This window comes from Falco rusticolus, chromosome 1 (assembly GCF_015220075.1).
Source record: "Falco rusticolus isolate bFalRus1 chromosome 1, bFalRus1.pri, whole genome shotgun sequence".
Taxonomy (NCBI): domain Eukaryota; kingdom Metazoa; phylum Chordata; class Aves; order Falconiformes; family Falconidae; genus Falco; species Falco rusticolus.
Genome location: NC_051187.1, coordinates 57,848,275 through 57,867,043, shown reverse-complemented (window position 1 = coordinate 57,867,043; position 18,769 = coordinate 57,848,275). Strand labels below are relative to the sequence as shown.

General features: G+C 37.1%; 1 protein-coding gene across 5 annotated transcripts in view; it reads right to left on the bottom strand.

The window, feature by feature from the left end:
- Positions 1-18,769, bottom strand: part of GSTCD (glutathione S-transferase C-terminal domain containing) — a 78,938-nt gene that overhangs the window by 19,418 nt on the left and 40,751 nt on the right. For all 5 annotated transcript variants that reach the window (XR_005103217.1, XM_037380628.1, XM_037380637.1 and 2 more), the window contains 3 exons: positions 2,530-2,645; positions 2,269-2,313; positions 1,726-1,854 (listed from right to left, as the gene is read on the bottom strand). Coding sequence is in view for 4 of the 5 variants with exons in the window: in XM_037380628.1 (XP_037236525.1) it covers positions 1,726-1,854; positions 2,269-2,313; positions 2,530-2,645 (290 nt within the window). In the remaining variant the exon portion in view is untranslated. The remainder of the gene's footprint in view (positions 1-1,725; positions 1,855-2,268; positions 2,314-2,529; positions 2,646-18,769) is intronic.

Below are 18,769 nucleotides of genomic sequence, written 5' to 3'. Positions count from 1 at the left end.
ACAAGCCTGAGAAGGTAAGTTTAGATAGAAATGATGCACTGCCAAACTTTGTATGCATTTATATATTATGGTATTATATGGTCATTTTTGTATCAGAACAGTGTTTATGACATAATGATACAAAGGCAGCTAAACTATATATTATTTACTTTCAAACACACCAAATACTTGTGGTCAGTAAACCAGCCAGCTCCTGTCTTAAACATGGCTGCATATGAAAGCTAATCCTGAGTTAATGAGCTAATTCTGAAGAGTGAATCATGGTATGATACAAACTAATTCTGAAGCTGAAATTGGTATAGGTGTCCCAAAAAGGGAAAGCCCCAGGTTTTTCTGTTGAGCAGACTATATAATCAAGTCAAAGAAACTGAAGTCACAGGACTGGAAAAAGAATTTCCAAGTGAATTTTTCTGACATATACTTCAATATTTTCCTTGTCACAAAACTTAAAAGAGATAATATAACACTTCTTTTATGAAAGAAAAGCTCCACAGATTATTTAACTTAGTATTAACCTTAAAAACAGATCAACAAAATTAAAGACAGGAGCTCCAATGATGACAAAATAGGAGACTCATTTCACTGAAAAACTACAAGACAACTGACACACAGAATTCAGTGAAGTATTCATGAGATCCTGATTTTTTGAAATACATCTCTAGCTCATCCACTGAGATTCGTATGACAATGCAGCACAGAAAATAATGCTCAAGAATTGGAAATTTACATTTGGAAGGACTGGGCTGAAATGATTTATTCTCTCCTCTTTTGCCTGCACTGGATTTCTTTTCCTTTATTAAATAAACTGACCAAATTGTTAAACTGCACTGCTGATGTACCATAAACGTTCAGCATTAAATATCCTCAGCTACAGCCAAAGCAGGTCCTTGGATGGCTGATTTAAGGAACAGTCAGACTCACACTGAAAGCTTGGAGCTTGCTGAAAAAGTTCACATTCTTTTAAGAGAATATAAAATGGAAAGACAGGAATCTTTGCAGAGTTACAAAAGATTATTTATGCCTTTCTCTTCACTAGGGTTGCAGAATTCTGGAGAGGACATTAATCTCATTTACTTTCAGGGTCTAACACAGATGCTTTGAATCAGTATTCAATCACCTACTTTGCTCCAGCAGAACTCAGATTCCTACTTTGGTCTGCTCATTCACAGTGAACTGGGAGTCAGAGTATCGCTTGCTGATTGCAACAGGAGTGTTCAGCATTCACTCTGTCATGACAGTTCGTTCTCAGTTTTGCGTCATGAAGTCTTGAGTTGTTTATCTTAAAATGCTTTTACTGTCACCTAACTACACTTCTGATCTCACTTTACTGCACTCAGGCTTAATTTGAGCAACAGTAGTCTTCCGATCCTCAAAACCTTCTCCACAGTATATCCATTAACGAATCACTGATTTTAAAATAACATGATTAAACCAAGGATCTACTGTACTTTTTCTTCAGCATGGCTGGGCAGCATACGTTTTCGTATTTGATTGGAGCAGAAAATTCTTTTTTCACTCATGCAACATAAAAGCGATGCCAATGTGTAACAGAGAATAAATACAAAACTAACAATACAGATTAACGTAATAAGGGTGCTTCTCATAGCATCAGAAATGTGTGTCTGTAAGGACATACAGAATTTTATTTTCTCAGATATTTTAGTTGTTTTGAGAATAACTAACCAGATAGTGAAGTTTTAAAGTGGGAAAGTTATAATCACTTACCCCAATGTTAAAAGTCCCATTAAAATAGTCCAAATTTGCTTGAATGAACCAAATGTTGTTTAAACCTAGTTCATCACTTCTGTCTTTAGCACGGATCAGAGATAACTCCTTATTTTCTATGAGCACCACCTAGATTTCATCCATAGGAGAAAGTAAGGCAAAATAATACTGAGAAATCAAAGTATAACATTACCAACAACCAATCACAAACCACTGTAGTTTAATTGAGAAAAACTAAATTTTTATAGCAGAGCTGGACATCTCCAGAATGCTTAGCAGGAAACCCAACAATAATGGAATGCATTTAATAACTTGCTAATATCCATCAGCTTGCAAATATTTTATGTTTTCCTATAACTTTTGTTTCTCAGGAAAGCACTGCACACATTTGGGATTATGCTAAAAATGTGCATGTTTCAAATCTAAGTCCTCTACTGAGACACATCTGTCTTCATATTTATTCTTCCTACACGCACATCTTTTTAAGATGATTATCAGAGACCAAAAGCTCATACCATCTGTACTTTTTTTTTTAGAATTTACCTGACATGATGGCATCATGTGAGCAAGAACAATACCAACATGGCCCTGTGAAAACAAAAACAAACAACAAAATCTGAGTCACTTTTCAGTGTCCCCTGTTGTTGACCTATTACATGACAAGCATCCCCTAACCAGTAACAGAACCCTTAAAAGCAACTAAAATTTCAGCATTTGTACTTTAGCTTTGTGGCAGCAACCACCCACAACTGCAAAGATGAAAGCTGAAAGAAACCAAATCATATAAACAAGAATATACATTACCCCTCCACTGCAAAAATCCACAATCACATCTCCAGGCTTAGCAAGCTTTGTCACTGCTGCTACCAAATTATTCAATTGCTGCTGCTTCCTCAGAGCCCGGTCTCTAGACATCTTCCCTGGGAATGAGAGAAAATGCCCAAGGCGTGATCAGCAGTTCTCAACATTGATACTTTAAATGAGTAACAGCAAATCACTGCAAATGAAATTTATGGCTGAGACTAAAAACTGGCTGGAACATTTGAGCACCTGAATCCACTTGGAGCTAAATTCACAAATACTTGACAAAGCTTTCTCTGTACCTCTACCATATTTAAAAAATTATTTTCTGGTTGTTGATGTTAATGTATCCTTAGGAATGGACTCATATAAACTTCATGTTAACTAACCAAATTGGTGTAAGCTCTAGCCTGATTATATTCCAAAACTGTGAATCATCCCCAGAAACAGAGCTCAAACCCATGCACATTAAGGCTGCCAAAATAAATCCCTGTTTACTATATCTATACACTATCCTTAAGCATCTTGTTTTTAAAAGTTGTACTCTTTGTCCTGTCAATTTTCAATTTTCACAACAAGCAGTCTTGTTTATTTAAATGACTGTGTGCAAGGAGGCACTTCTCAAAGTGACTACTCCTGCGCAGCAAAGTCTGGCTTTCCATCACATCTGTAACAACCAGAAACAGAAAAACTATTAATTTCCTACAAATGTGCTTGATAAAGTCCAACATACCGTTGGTTCAGATACAATGAACTTGTTTAGGCAGCTCTTACGTATTTGTAAAGATGCATTTTGTCTCAGTGGGGCTAACAAAGTGCTGACAGATATTTAATACTCTTTTCTGTTTGTTCAGAAAGCAAAGTTTGACATAAATGTTGACAGTAAAAATATTCATGAGCTCATATTTACAGTAAGAGAAAAGGTACTGAAACAACTTTCTTGAATCAGTTTTCATGAAGGAAGTTTAGGTGTACCAAGCAATCCTAATGCTCTCAGAAATATAAACATATTTCCTACTTGGAGCATCATGTCACATTTGAGTATGGGCACTCTCCAGTTTTGTATAAAATCATTAGCTTTCTCTAATAAAATATATATTTTTCCCAGTACTGAGGAATAGTTGAGAAGAAAACCCACAAATCAGTGATGTTTCCTGGTTACTACAAAAGTAGTTCAATTATCATCTCATCATAAATTCCATTTACTATACAGTTTATTTTTTAAATTTCTATCCTGATAATGTATTCTTTTGTATTATATCTTATTGTAAATAACATTTCACTTTAGAAATAATTCATCAAACTCAACAAGCTCATCTGATAAAACTATCACTGCTTTGTTTAGGGTAGAATGAGAAGAAAAAACAACCACTTTTGAAGACACTGCATTCTACACTGTCAGGGCAAAGAAAAGAGAAAAACTGACAACAGAAGGCAGAGGAAGTAGGGCAGAGTTCATTCTCCACAGTTACTGCACAGACAGTCATTTAAAAAAAACAACAAACCAGCATAATGACATTTTTAAAAATACTCCTAGGTGACTGCACTGCATGGTGACATTAAAATGTGTACTACCTTTTAATGGAACTTTTAAAGAGATTGAACACAACCTCTTCACTTCTTATTAACTTTGTAAGTATACTTTATAGTACATTTTATAAAAATAAAACCACTGTTACATTTCAAACATTTTTTACACTTTGTGAAAGTTACCAAAAAGAAAAGTCCCACAAAATTAAGCTTTCTAATGACAAAAACATATACAAGGACTGCAGATATGAAACCTTTACCATATTATGTAAAATGATAAATACATTTTAAGGAATCATAACGAATCATCTATTTCACATGAATAGATCCTTGGAAAACACTTTTACCGAAGGTTATACTAGAAACCCTAATTCCTTGTGTGCCAAATATCTATGTAAACTGCTCCATTGTTTGCCTCTAATTTTCATGCTACCACTTGATCAACAAATGTTCAAAATGTTCTCAACATCTACAGTTCTAACTGTAGCCAATGGAAGATGCCAGCATTCCATCACGTGCAAAATCAAGAGCTATCACTGTGTCAGTTAGAACCTGTGAGGTCAAACTTGTAATATGTTAGATAGACAGGTACTGTAATATTAATACCTAAAAAATCCTATACTTCAGAAACACACAAGTACATTCTCTGTCTATGTGTACGCACAATCACAATGGATTGACTGAGTTTTAAAAAGTAGCTGTTGTCCTGCACGTAGTTTTAATCTAACTGAGGCTAACTGAGCAATAAATGAAAATAATCAAGAGATCTAATTTATATTTGTCTGCTATATCCCCCATACCTGAAATACAGCTGTGGCAAAGTTGGGGACACAATAAGCAGGGACTTTATCTTGATAATACAGGCTACTACTTGGGTTTGTTTTCATCAATTGACAGACCTTATTGGGTTTGTTTCAATTACTTCAATTATACCTGATAAAGTATTTAATAAAATAGTTGTTGCTCTAAAATCAAAATAACCAGATGCCCTCCCCTCTTATGGAGTGTCCTGGTTTCAGCTGGGATAGAGTTAATTTTCTTCTTAGTAGTTAGTACAGTGCTGTGTTTTGGCTATGGTGTGAGAGCAATGCTGATAGCACACTGATGGTTTTGGTTGTTGCTGGGTGATGTTGATACTAAGTCAAGGACTGTTCAGTTCCTCAGGCCTTGCCAGCCAGAGGGCTGGGGGTGCACGGGGAATTGGGAGGGGACACGACCAGGACAGCTGACCCAAGCTAGCCAAAGGGATATTCCATACCATAGAACGCCATGCTGAGTATGTAAACCGGGGGGAAGGAGGAGGAAGGTGGGGACATTTGGCATTATGGCACTTGTCTTCCCAAGTAACCGTTAGGCATGATGGAGCCCTGCTGTCCTGGGGATGGCTGAACACCTGCCTGCCCATGGGGAGTGGGGAATGAATTCCTTGTTTTGCTTTGCTTGTGTGTGCACCTTTTGCTTTACTAATTAATTATTCTTATCTCAACCCCTGAGTTTTACATTCCTTTCGGATCCTCCTCCCCATCCCCCTGGGTGAGGAGGAGTGAGCGAACGAGCAGCATGGTACTTGGTAAACCACGACATGGAGGCAGCAAGAAACTGAGTCACGTTTGAATTCTTTCATCCAATAAGCAAATGAGCAGCCAAGCAAGTCCAGACTTTCCAACAAATACAGCTTCCTTAGAAGCCTACTAGAAGTTGCCCGTGCACAGTATCTAAATCTGATTATGATTACAGAGCCATAAGAGGTGTGACTGCAGCTCAGCTCAGTAAATCTGAGCTTGCTTTAAACAACCCAGTTTACAGCAACACTGCTACAACAGCTCTACATTTAGGGCAAGATAGCCTTCCAAAAACCTGTTCAGCTCCTATACTGCTAAAGCCCAAGCTACCAGCTTAAAATTATATCAGTTTATCTGTATAAACTGCAGGCACACTCCTACCTGCGGTATAAGCCTACCCTCGTGATACTGCAGGTCCAGAACTAGTGGGCAGCAGCAGCAGCACCAGGCACAAATAGCGAGAAGGAAGCAAGGACCTAACTCCTGATCAGTACTGGATAAAATTTCAGATTCAGCACAAACCAGAAGAACAGGCTTTCCAAAAGCATGATAGAAGCATAAACAGAGTTTTTTGTTTGACGCAATTCAGTATGGACTTGTCCTTTTAACCTCAAGAGAGCCAAAGCACACAGAAGCTCTTAGAAATGCACTGGGAACATAAAAGGTCAGCTCTGTTCTTCAAAATGGGTTGAACACAACAAGATTTGCCTCCTAAGCTTAGGTGGCTTCATTTACACTGCAACTCATTTTGAAAAGGGGTTGGCTCTCACAAGTATTAGCTTAAAAAAAAAAACACAAAAAACCCCACTAAAAAACCCCCAAACCTGACCTTTGACCTTCACAGATTTTTTTATCTTTCTATTTGGTGAAAACAAGAAAGAAAACCACCTAAAGCTCATTCACAGTGTAAAGTGCAAGCTCCCTTGGTGGAAAGCCTCCAGAATTCAAGGCTTCCTGAGCTCAAGTAACTGCCACAATTTATTTAATGGGATTTGTTGTAAATGCTTTTTTCCCTGGTAGCTTTGCTTTTTACCCTTGTAACTTTTATATCAGTCTCTTCCATCCACTTTCAACTTCAGTCTCTATAATTGCAGGAGGGATCAGGCAGACACTTTTGTTTCCAATTCCTGCCTCTCAACAGGCATTAGCACAAATGTACTGAGCCATTTTCCTGCACTGTAACTGAAGGACAGACCACACCTGTCATGCAACAAACAGCACAAAAATCCATGCATGCAAATGCTTTTACTTCCATATCCAACTTCTCTGTTCTTATTCTCCAACCCAGAGGTTTTCCCAAGAGATCTGGGATTTATTAATATCAAGTACAAACATCATCCTGAAAAACATCATCAAATTTTCATGCTGTGCAAAGTTAACAAACACATCCTAGAGTCACTAAAAATCAAAAAGTAAATTGCTAACAGCTTTCATCAGCAACAACAGATCCACTATGTAGTTAGTCGACCTCCTGAGTATTAAATTAGTGAGAAAACTTTTAAAAAATATTAGCCTATAGCCTTGAAAAAATCTCTAAAAATTAACTCTTCATGGTCACCAACAAACCAGGTTTCATCCTCCCTTAATGGGCAGACAATAAGTACCATACATACATTCCCTTGAAAGATGGAAAAAATCACGCTTGAATCAATAGGTCTTTTGTCTGCTCTACCTCTGTATTTTGAGCTTGGTAGCTAGAATTGCAGAAACACAGTGAGCCGTGACATAGCCTGTAGAGAATGTGAGCTAATGTGGCTAAATCTTCTGTGTCTAAAAATGCTACAGCTCACTTTGCATTTCTCAAGCCCTGTGATGGCCAACAATGCTAATTGTTGTCTTCAAGAACAATAAGAAAGCAAGCTGGAAATTGAGCCCTACAAGGCAAAACCTTGAAGAATATGGTCTTTTCCTACAATATGCGGAAAGGCCCCCGTAAAATGGTTTGTTCCCTTCTTAAGAACCTAACTGACAGCTTACCACACAATCCCAGAAAGATCCATTTTTCTTTCCAATTAACGGTCATAACAAAATTACTTTATTTGGCTTCATGAATCCAACATTACTGTTAATTCAGCTTTTGTCAAGCAGAATTTTAAAGTCTCTGTGGCACTTGGAGGTCTTGCATTTTGGCACCAAGGCAGAAGGCAAAAAGCCCTTTATTTTTATATTACCTTTCTTTAGTGTTCAAGTTCATATAATCCTTCTGTCCTCAAATAATACTTCCATATTTCTCAAGTTAAACTTGAGAAGTCATTGAAGTTTCCTTAAATAAGCAAAGCCCAAATATCACCTCTAAGACTTTAACCCTATTCAACTGCGAGGTCATAACACAGCACAACTGAACACACAGCTACTAAAACATACATATAACACACAATGCATGCATTCTCCTACTCCATAGAGCAGAACTGCACACTTAATGTTCTAGCACAAATATCTTTTTATTGGGTTTTCCATAAGCGTCACATAACTAATTCAAATGATAACATTAGTCTGCTTTTCACAGAAATTCAGGTAGAGTATATTTATTGCTATATTGATTAAGAAGATTTAATCTTAGGACAGCAAAAAGGGTCAGTAACTATAAAGCAAAAGCAATAGTTATTTTATACTAAGCTGAACAAGTTTTTCTGAAACCAATGCTGGTTTGGTGTTTTTTTTTCTAGTAGTTCCTTATGATAATTCTGCATATTCTAATTATTTAATACTCAGCTTATATTTCCTTCACCTTGATGATGTTATCTCCTGCTTTACTATTTCTGATACCTGTTTGCAGGTGGGGGGGATTGTTTACTGCTTTGTTTTGGGGGTGGTTGTTCTGGTTTTGCATTATGGCTGGGTTTTTTCCTCTTCATATATAGCATTCATCATACTAATGCAGCTGTACAGTGGTTCCTATGCAACTGCTACTAAAAGTTGAATTCAAACAGATGAAGGATGACAGCTAAGCTGACATTTATTTACAAATATTCTCACTAGTCAGAAATAATAATACCTTGCTATAAAGAACTCTGCCAAATCTTGTAATAAATACAATTAGCAAGGACAATAACTTTGCTGTGGTCCAGTGGTCACCTTCATTACTCGAATGATATTCTACTTCAACTTCAGCCACTTAATTCAATCTGCGTGGGCCAGTGCTGAAAGTTGAAGATCTGCCCTCCCCTTCCCCAGCCTGGGGCCATCTTCCATCTGCCCCCTTTCACTGCACTAACCTCTCTCCCTTCCCCTCCCTCCCAAGAAGGGAACTGTTAGCCTTCAGCTACATCTGTTTCCTACTCTTACTGCATGACCATACCAGAGGAGAGAGGAGAAGTTGCAGGAGATGGGCCAGCCGGTCCCAGCTTCATCTACAAGTATGCCATAGTACAGACCCAGTTGAATCACAGTCTGAAATAAACACTACATCAAAAGGCAGAGCCATGTGAGAGGCGAGTGTGTCGCAATCCTCCTCTGCCTCTCACCCCCCTTCTATGATGATGGAGGGAGGCAACTCTGAGCAAATAGGATGACTACCTTTTTTGAGCAGTATTTTAATTCAATACAGCAAATAGTGTTTGTGGTTTTTACTCATGGGTGTAACTCCAAGTGGGGGGACACAGAAAAGAAAGTGTGGCTGTCGAGAGAGAAGTCTGACCACATCCTGTATCAGGACTTACATCTAATTGATATAAATCTGTCCATTTAAAAGCAAAAAGTTACATTCTTTAGAGTATGGTTTCAGCTTCAGGAATAAAGCAGGCTCTGATTCCAGAGTAGCTGTAAAACAATTAACACCACCAAATGTCCCTAACTGATTCCTCATGGCAGTCTAGATTGTAGAATGACACTGACCTTGCCCCTCCACTTGTCAGGCTCAGTATAAACTGTTTTCCTTCCATCCAGCTCCCTTATTGTGGCATAGCTTTCTGAAATAATTTAGTCCAGCTGTTCCCAGTGATGTTGGGCTAAAAAAGTGTCTGTCACTGGAATCTGCCTCTTATTTACTCCTGTACCAAGTGCATTAGGTCTAAGGGTCAGACTTCGAGCTCTGACATGAATGCAGCATTCAAAGGCTGGCTTCTAACAGAGTATTTTTGAAAAAGGATTTTGTTTATTTGTTTTTACTACTTTACACTGACATACAGGACAAAGTAATTTGTTTGCAACAATCTCGCTGCTGCTTCTTGAGAATTCTCTTCCTTTCCTTTGCTAAGAAAAATATTAAAGGGACACCTAAATGTGAAAAATAAATTCAAGTCTACCCAAAAAACTAAGTCTGATCCTGACCAATGCTAAAACAAATAATTTGACATGTTAAAATGAAATTTTACAAGCTTATGAAGATATGAAATGGAGTTAGAAGCAAGATTGAAAATAGTCAAGAAACACAAAACCTGCTGGAATTTGGTTACTTCTTACAATGCAAGATACTGAATCTGCTGGAATTGACAGTGACAAAGAAAATATCAGTCAAATCATAAAAAGAAAAAGTTTCACTGTTTTTACACTTTCCACTACAACACTTCCCTTGAAAATCTAATATAATTTATTTGCACAATAGGTGAATTTCCGAAATCACTGTCATCAAAAAGTAAATGAAAACCTTCAACTCTGAACAGCTTCACAGAATTTTAAAGTAGGTATTTAATTAGCATTTTCATTATATTGTGGAGGTATTTCTGGTTTGTCCTACCTGCACCAATGTATGAAGACTAAGAATCTAATTCACATTTTGGAAGGCCAGGGAACATCATCAGAATCATCAGAAACAAAAAAGACCTACTCTGAAGCACCATAAACTATTAAATATTTTTACAGCCAAAGCTCTATGCTGGAAATTGTTTTATTGTAGAAAAAACTACAGCAAACCTTGATTTTTTTCTTTTTCATTCTTCTGATCTTGCTGCCTTTCCAAGACCACCTTCCTAAGGTATACCCAAAAGCAGCTTGTAGGTGGGGAAAGTATGTGCTTTCTGGCTTTGCAGACAACCTCACAGAGTCGTAATGTGACATAAAGACAAAGGGGCCAGAGATCTCCAAAGACCACTGCGAGAACTAAATGCTCAAGCTTTTTCAAGAGGCTTTATCTACAAAGTGCAGCAGAAAGATGCAGTTACACAGGATGATGGCAACTGCACTGGCTCTTTCAGCAGTAACAGCCCTGTTAGTGCAGTGTTAAATTCCTTGGTATTTACTACTACTTTGTCTACTATTTCTTCGTGCTAATCCCAAATTCCTTTGTGTCTACTACTACTTTGACTACTATTCCTTTGTTTCTACTGTGACTTTTAGGGACCCTCATCTTGTTTCTCTGCAAGGTGCTACACTGTACCATATGAAGTAGGTCTCACTTACTGCTTATTTGAGCATGTCCTAATGCTGTACTCCGTATTTACATGGTATACACATACTTCAGCTTCCTCCTTGGCTTTCTCTAGGCACTGTGACACTGTCCCAGAAAGCAAAACAGCATTTTAGGACAGAACAGAATTGTTTTGTGCTAACAAAGACTGCTTGTAACAATTCTTCTAGTTTTTCTTATGCATATGGCCGTAACTGAAGCGCCCAAAGTGAAAATCACTCCCCCTTTTTAACCAGGTATAAATTCCTATGCAAAAATCAGACTAGAAGATAAACTTTACTACTTCGATCACCAAGGGACAACATTAAACCATCCTTTTCCTCTTCCCTAGTTCTGGATTATAATAATTAAAAAATCCTAAAATACAAACAGGAGTTCGCAGGTAAGTTGAAAAACTGCTTGCTGAATAATTCTGAATAGAAAATATAAGTAAAGCTTTCCCACATAGATGACTCAAGACAAACTATCATTATTTTTTAGTTCTCCGAGAAATACGAGCCCATTCTACCACATTTAAATTGTTGTGTTTGTTTATAGAGAATAAAACATTCGTTCAATCAGATACAAGATCAGATGGCTTTGGGCTATTATTGACTCATTTGCTCTTCCTTTACTTTTAAAAATTACTATTCTGATCTTTCTTATCACACATTCAATATGAAAAAAATATATATACATATACACATACATATATGTGTATATATATACACACATGAAAGTATTATTTTAACCAAAACCGATGTAGATATTCAACAGTAATTAATATAGGTACATTCAAAACAAGCCAGTGTCTCCTTTTCAACTCAGACTTCCCGCATCGGCTTAACTTTATTTCCTCTTAAAACAGTTTTCCCACTGATTGAATTGTAAAAGTAACTGACATGGGTCAAATTTAAAACAAAAATTTAAAAATCTGGCTCTGATTGTATAAATATTGCTTTACTTCTGCATCAGAATTTTAATGCATTAATCCTATTACAAAATACCCTACTTTATCACAGACATAAGCAGAACAGAGCAAGTGAGTAATAAAAACCAGCATCATTTACTGAAGGATTTTGTTTTTATTACTGTTCTCTGCATCTCACCTCCTCCCATTTTTAAGCTCTCTCTCCACTCACTTTTGGAGGACAAAAGAACGAACTAAAGATTCAGGGAAAACACTGTTTTATGGATCTGGTTGCAATGGAGGAAACCTCATCTATTTTTGCTATTAACATTTTATAAAATAGCTTCGTTTATAATATGGCTGTTTGAAGCAGACAGAAAGTTATCCTGCTGCCCAGAGTGCATTTTTATGACTACAAGTAATCAGGAGCCAAACAGTTTATCCAAACAGTTCAGAGGAAAGTGGGTTTTTTTGGTTTTGTTGGAGTTTTGTTTGGTTGGTTTGTGGTTTTTTTCACCCAGTGGATGTTTATCAAAACTTGTTCTGGAACTACAAGGTTTGGGAACACACCACATGCCTTTAGTTATTGGTAAAAGGGCATGTAAATGCTTACTTTTTAAAAGGCGTAACAGGTACATGTGCCAATGCTACAGCTTCATCTATTTCTAATTGTAGCAATTACTATTAAATGAAGAAAACTTCTATGAAGTTGTCTTGGCACAGAGTCTGTTTACCTTTTCCTGTCAGATCGTTGGATATTTTCATTGATACTTTGTGTCTTAACTTTTCCAGTTCATTACAACAATAATTAGATGTTCAGGAAAGTTGTGTTAGTTTATGTTATCTTGTTAACTAACATCTGAGGAGCATGGGACTAACAAAAGGCTTGACAAAGCCAAGTTTTTGTTGCCTGGAGCCTTGTTACAGCTAAGAACACATAGCTGCTCTGCACTTCAGAACTGCTCTGCAGTTCAGCACACATCAGTCTTCATTCTGCAAGGACCAGACTTTGTAGACTTCAATGCTCCTGGCAAGTCTAAGAGAACTAACAAACAGCATTGATGAAGTTATTAACATGCACACATGTAAAATAACGGAATTAACATTCGTTGGGGGGAGGGGGGGACGGGGGGACGGACAGGCGACAACAAAAAGGAAAAAACACCGAAAACAACAAAACAAACCACCCAAACCCCCAAACATCACAAATAGAGCCTATAAACTATCCTTCTGGAGAATGTATAGCATGCACTTTCAGTCAACAGATACAAGGCCAGAAAAGAAAACCTCAGCGTACGCATTGTTTTTTACTATATAAAGGCTTTTATGATCAAATGTGGTGGTATTTTAGATACAGTCAAGGGAGTAGGAGAAGAGAATGCTACAATGTGTTGTTTAAAATATATGGATACAGGGCAGGACAGGAAATACAAGTGACTTCCAAGAGAGTATTTTCTTGGGTTTTTTTAGACAGAAGTCCCTAACCAATCTGCTCTTTATTAAAGCAAGCTTTGCAAAATACCTTTATCACTTCAGGCATAAAAAAACCCCTTCATCTCACACACACTATCTTGGGGTAGTCTAAAAAGGTAAGCTATGAAAACTGACCTTTAACAACCTAAGCAGGAATTTGGCCTGCTTCCTTTTTTTCTATTAGAGGATTTTAGGCAACAAAGAAGTCACCTTTAAAGAAAAAAAAAAAAAAATCAAAGATCAACAGATGCCAGTAAAAAGAAATTAAAGTTAATACTAGGCTGTCCCTGTAACTATGTTCTACGTACAAAAGTTCTTGGGGTTTTCTCCAATTGCTTAGCTTCAAAACCCATCTTCTGAATATTCAACAAAAAGCAATCCAGGCACAAACAGCTAACATCATTTTTACACATCCAATCTAGTAGCCACATCCTCCTCAGATGTTAGTTAAAAAACAAAATTGCACTATTTTAAAACTTTATTGTACTAGTTTATGAAGCCTCTATAGGTACTCAAATTAATCAGTGTTATCCACACTAGTATGTACTTGGTAGAGTCACGCTCTTCTAAATTTTTCATGTTATAATATTGCCAACAGCAATCTTTAGAAAAATCATGTATCAGCAACTTTCCCAAAACACCAGGTTAGTTCAAAAAATGAGTTACTATTCTTTTAAGCTAACTGACAAGGTCTGTTCATCCTTCTTCTCATTCTGAAGCCTTTGAGATTCATATTTTAAGCTATTTTTACAGAATCCCAAAGATCAGGGAATTACTTTGGTTTTAAATGAAAGAAGGCAATATAATACAATCATGGCATTTCAAGGAAGATATCAAACACTGTGTCATGACAGACCTGTGAGAAAAAAATTACATTGTGTTTACCCTTCTTTCATTTCTTTTTCTCACACTTATTCACATATTGCCTCTCATGTACTCCTCTCTCTTTTCTATCATTTTTCTCCCTTACTTTCAGTTCTTTAAGGTCAAGATGACATAAAGGAAAATAAAGGTGTTTAGAATTCACAAGCCATTGCAGGACCTCATAACTGACTCTACTGGACTACATGACTGCCTGAGGTCCCTTCCAACCTGAATTATATTATGATTCTACAAATGGATATGTTACAGGTAGTACAAGTGCTAAACATCCTGCTCAAAGGGCAGGTGTCAGAGGAAACAGTACAGCAGAAAGATTCGTATATAACATCTTTACTGCAGCAGCGGTCCTTGAAATTTACATCCCCTGTCCTCACCTTACCTTTTCTGATGCTGCTACCTGAGCAGTCAGCCCTTTACCTAACACTCCATATGTGCTCAAACCCATTTATCACTTATAGCAAAGTTTTTGAGTAAGATGTGAGGAGGAAAGTACATCAATACAAACCCTAAAAAGCAAAAGACGATAAAACTTTGAGGGAAGAATGAAAGAAAGGGAAAAGCAACCTCTGCTGTGCTAAACGTGGAAAAATGTCTCTAACCCCAACAGGAATGCTGGTTTACCTATGTACAATATTATAACAGATCTCAGCAACATCCAGACTTGAAGTAGGAGCTGCTCATTTTCTGCAAGATTTCTTCAGATGAAGACGTCACTGCCTGACAATGAAGCAAGAATCAAATGGTTTCTTTACCTGTCATAAGCCTAATATAGCGACTGACAGCAAGTATCTTAACTGGAAAAGGGGATCTGCTAATTCCTGCTGAATTCAGTGCTCAGCAGGGGCTAAGAGCAGTTGTCTCTTGCAGAAACAGGAGAGATCCTTCTCCAGCAGGAACCAGGGAGGGGCCCCTGCTGAGGTCAGAACAAGGGCCAGAAGCCCCTACCGCTCATGCCAACAGCTGTTCAACAGGATCTTGCCTCCAGGGGACCAACCCTAGAGACAGTTAAGAGGCAGCCTATTGACAGTACATGCAGGAACATAGCAGATTTCCCTTTCTGAGCTCCTTATGCTGAATATCTATAATTGATTGGCTAAGGAAAAGGTAAGAGCTAAATGCCTTTGTACGATAAGAAATAATGAATCATAAGTAGTTGAAAGAAAGACCAAAAGACACTTTCTGATATATATCATCTCATTAATTCCCACCACAGCCTCTAAATATGCAAAAAAAAAAAAAAATTACATACATCAGTAATTTCGATGATTCCTGTCTCTGATCTGCTTATCAGTAACAGTGAGAGAGCCTGAACTACTAATTTAGAAACAGCAAAAGCTGGCTTCAGAGGCAGACATGCTTCATTTTGCCCTCATGGGCCAAGCAATTGAACAACTTGTTGCTGGACAAACAGCAATGCTTTCAGCTTAACTTCACACATTATGCCTGTTTACCGTACAAAGATTCATGGCTGGAGGAATCCCTCCAAAACACTTACCCTGATGAAAAGGAATTTCATACGTAAAATTTCATCCTGCATTTCAGTCGCTAAAAAAATGAAATCCCACACTGCAAAGGGTTTGATGACCAATTCATAATTCATTGACATTTTACTACACAAATAACCACACCATTTCACAATAGCTGGATATGACTTCCAAACAAAGGCCTTCTAGTTGCACATGCGAAGGCCAAGGTTATAGATTTCTACCTTGTCTGCTCTACGCTGCACTCATCACAGCACTTGTAGCTTGATCCTGTATAAATCTGGAGTTTATGAAAACTTTAGTCAATCAATCTTACTGTATTGAGTGTCTCTGGTATTCAAGTGGTTTATGTTAGTTAAGGGCTGAAAAAAATATTCAAGAGTTCATAGGAAAAACAGGAGTTCCACAACTCCATCATAAGGTTTTAATCCAGCAATAGTAGCTGCTTGACGACTTAACTGTTTTCATTTCTTTTTTTTCTAATTAATTTTTTTTTTAGCAAAGTCGGGGAGGGGGGGGGAAGAGGGGGGAAGGAATCAAAACGAACTGCAGTTTAGACAGTAAACACAATTAATTCCTTTGAATACCTAGTAACTGGAATGTTTTCTATACAGTTTTGAAGTGAATCTGCAGCTTTGGACCACTGTTTTTTTAATCTCTGATGTTGTAGGTCAGCATCTGCTTCTTCCAGGTTACCAGTGTACCGTTGTAAATGTTGATGATCAGCATTAAAGCTTGTATAACCTCCAGAATTTCATTCTATAATAAACTTTTACTATAAGTACATATGACGGATTAAAAAGAAAAAAAAAGAAAAAAAGTTGTTTTCACTTAGCATTTCTCTTTCCATAGTCTCTTCCCTCCAGTGCTTTCTCTACTATGAACATAAAATGAGCAAGCCACAAGTGGCTGAGATGGCAGTCCTTTAGCCATAATTAAGTTCCTGTTACTGAATGCTAGCTGTGCAATTTTGCAGGTAGCATACCACAACCAAGTAAAGTTACCAAGTAGTCCTTTGATATGTTTATGATGCTCTAGGTAACCAATCTAGGTCAAAACCAACATGTATCCCGGCATTTTCAGCTTTGAGGAGCTCTGCAACTATGCAGAACCAGGCCACTTGCTAAGGAACTTTGGCATTTACTATCATGAAAAAAAAGCTTCTTAAATATATTCATAGAGATAGTCCACTGGTACCCCAGACACCTTTAGAGCTGTAACAGACATGTTATTTATCCACACTAATAGAATTAGGGCCTTTTGCAAATGCTCCTGGTCAAACTGCTCCTTTTTGTTGTTGTCAGTAATCCAACCCACCCATTCAAATCCTTCAGAACTTTGGTAAAGCACAAATTGACTATAATCAACACAAGCCAATTATAATGCAGTGGAAGACAAACCAATGAAATTAATCGAATAAATATCTACTTTTTTTCCTTTTAATGAATAAAAATAATGGTGTGATCATCTGGATCATACCTTCATAGCAATAGTTGTACATTACGAACTGATGCTTCTTCACTGCACACTTTATGACAGAAAGACTGTGAAGTTAAAACATTCCTGTCTTAAAACAGAAATTTTTCATGACAGGTCAAAAACATGCAACATGATGTAAAATGGTATTGTCTGCAAATTTACAAAAAGAAAACGTAATAAAATTTTGACATGTTTTAATACATTTCTGAAGGATTACACATAAGGGAAATGCCTCTCAAATAACACAGAAGCATTGGCTTATGCTATACAGCACTTAAAAATAAATACATTCCTAGATTTTCAAAGCACATATGAAATCCCAGTTAAGAGACAATTTGGATATATCAATTCAGAAAGCTGCCTAAAGATAGAAAATATTTTAATTCTGGATTATTCAATGTAAGATCACTTCAGAAACACTGCTGAAAAGCTAATTGTGCTTACAGTTCTCCACTACAAATATACATGCCTTTAACGAAAGAGCAAAAGAGAGTCTTTCCTTACTGATATTATAAGGAATAAAAGTACTCAAGGTTGCAAAGACTGTCACAGGTTAACTCATTTTTCTGAGGACCGAAGCAGAAGCAAAAATTGAGTTTCCAAGACAATGAATATATACAATTGGTACTTGTCGCCTAATCAGTGGTTCTGTTAACAGCTCCTTTTACTTGTGTCTTAACCAGCTTTTTGCTGGGTGCCCTTTTGTGTTATTCTTACATAGTTTATGCAAGCAAATAGCCAGGAAAATAATCCATTAATCCTTTCAACCACCTTTGAAACAGAGACCAGTATTCAAAAGGAAAGAAAAAAAGCTAAGGAAACTGTGGGCATCAGCCCAGTACTGTACTCCAGTCCCCCAGGCTTTACGTGTAAAGAACATTAAGAAACAAGAGACATGATTTCATTTGGTCCTTCCAAAGACCAAGCAACTCTGGACAGCTGGCCGCCGGACAAGCAGCAGTATTTTCAACTTAACTTTACACGCCACTTCTCTTTAATGTACAAACTAGCAGCATACTTGAGGCCATCTAACTAAACAGTAAGGTCATCCATAAAAACGTATCCCCAGCATGCAAACTGCATTAATTAATTCAGAGGAGGAAATGTACGACAGTATCTTCCTGCTCTCTATGTTCTCCCTCTGCAGAAGGGAAAACATCAGAGCATTTCTGTCCTTCACCTTCCCCATATATTTTACTTACTTTATTATACTTAAAAGTAGACAACCGATTTTCAGGGGATGGAGAGACACAGGAAAATCGGGCAGCATGGACTGAAGTCATTCAGCTTGCTGAATTTCCATAAATACTTCAGAAATTGATCTGAAGCTAACAGAAATGAAAAATTGTGAACTCTTTTCCAACAGAAATTAATCAGCTCAGTCAACTAAACAAAGACTCAAGGCTATAGAAACATCTGCCTTCAGAAACTTGAAAATTAATACACTCAAAAATAACTACATAAAAGTGGAAACCAAAAAAATATTCTTTTTGAAGCTATTCAACTTTTTAAAATGTGAGGATAACATACAAAAGTTAAGCCACTTTAGCATCACTTCCTCCTTAAAATGTCTTCCTTTATATACAATATAAAATTATTA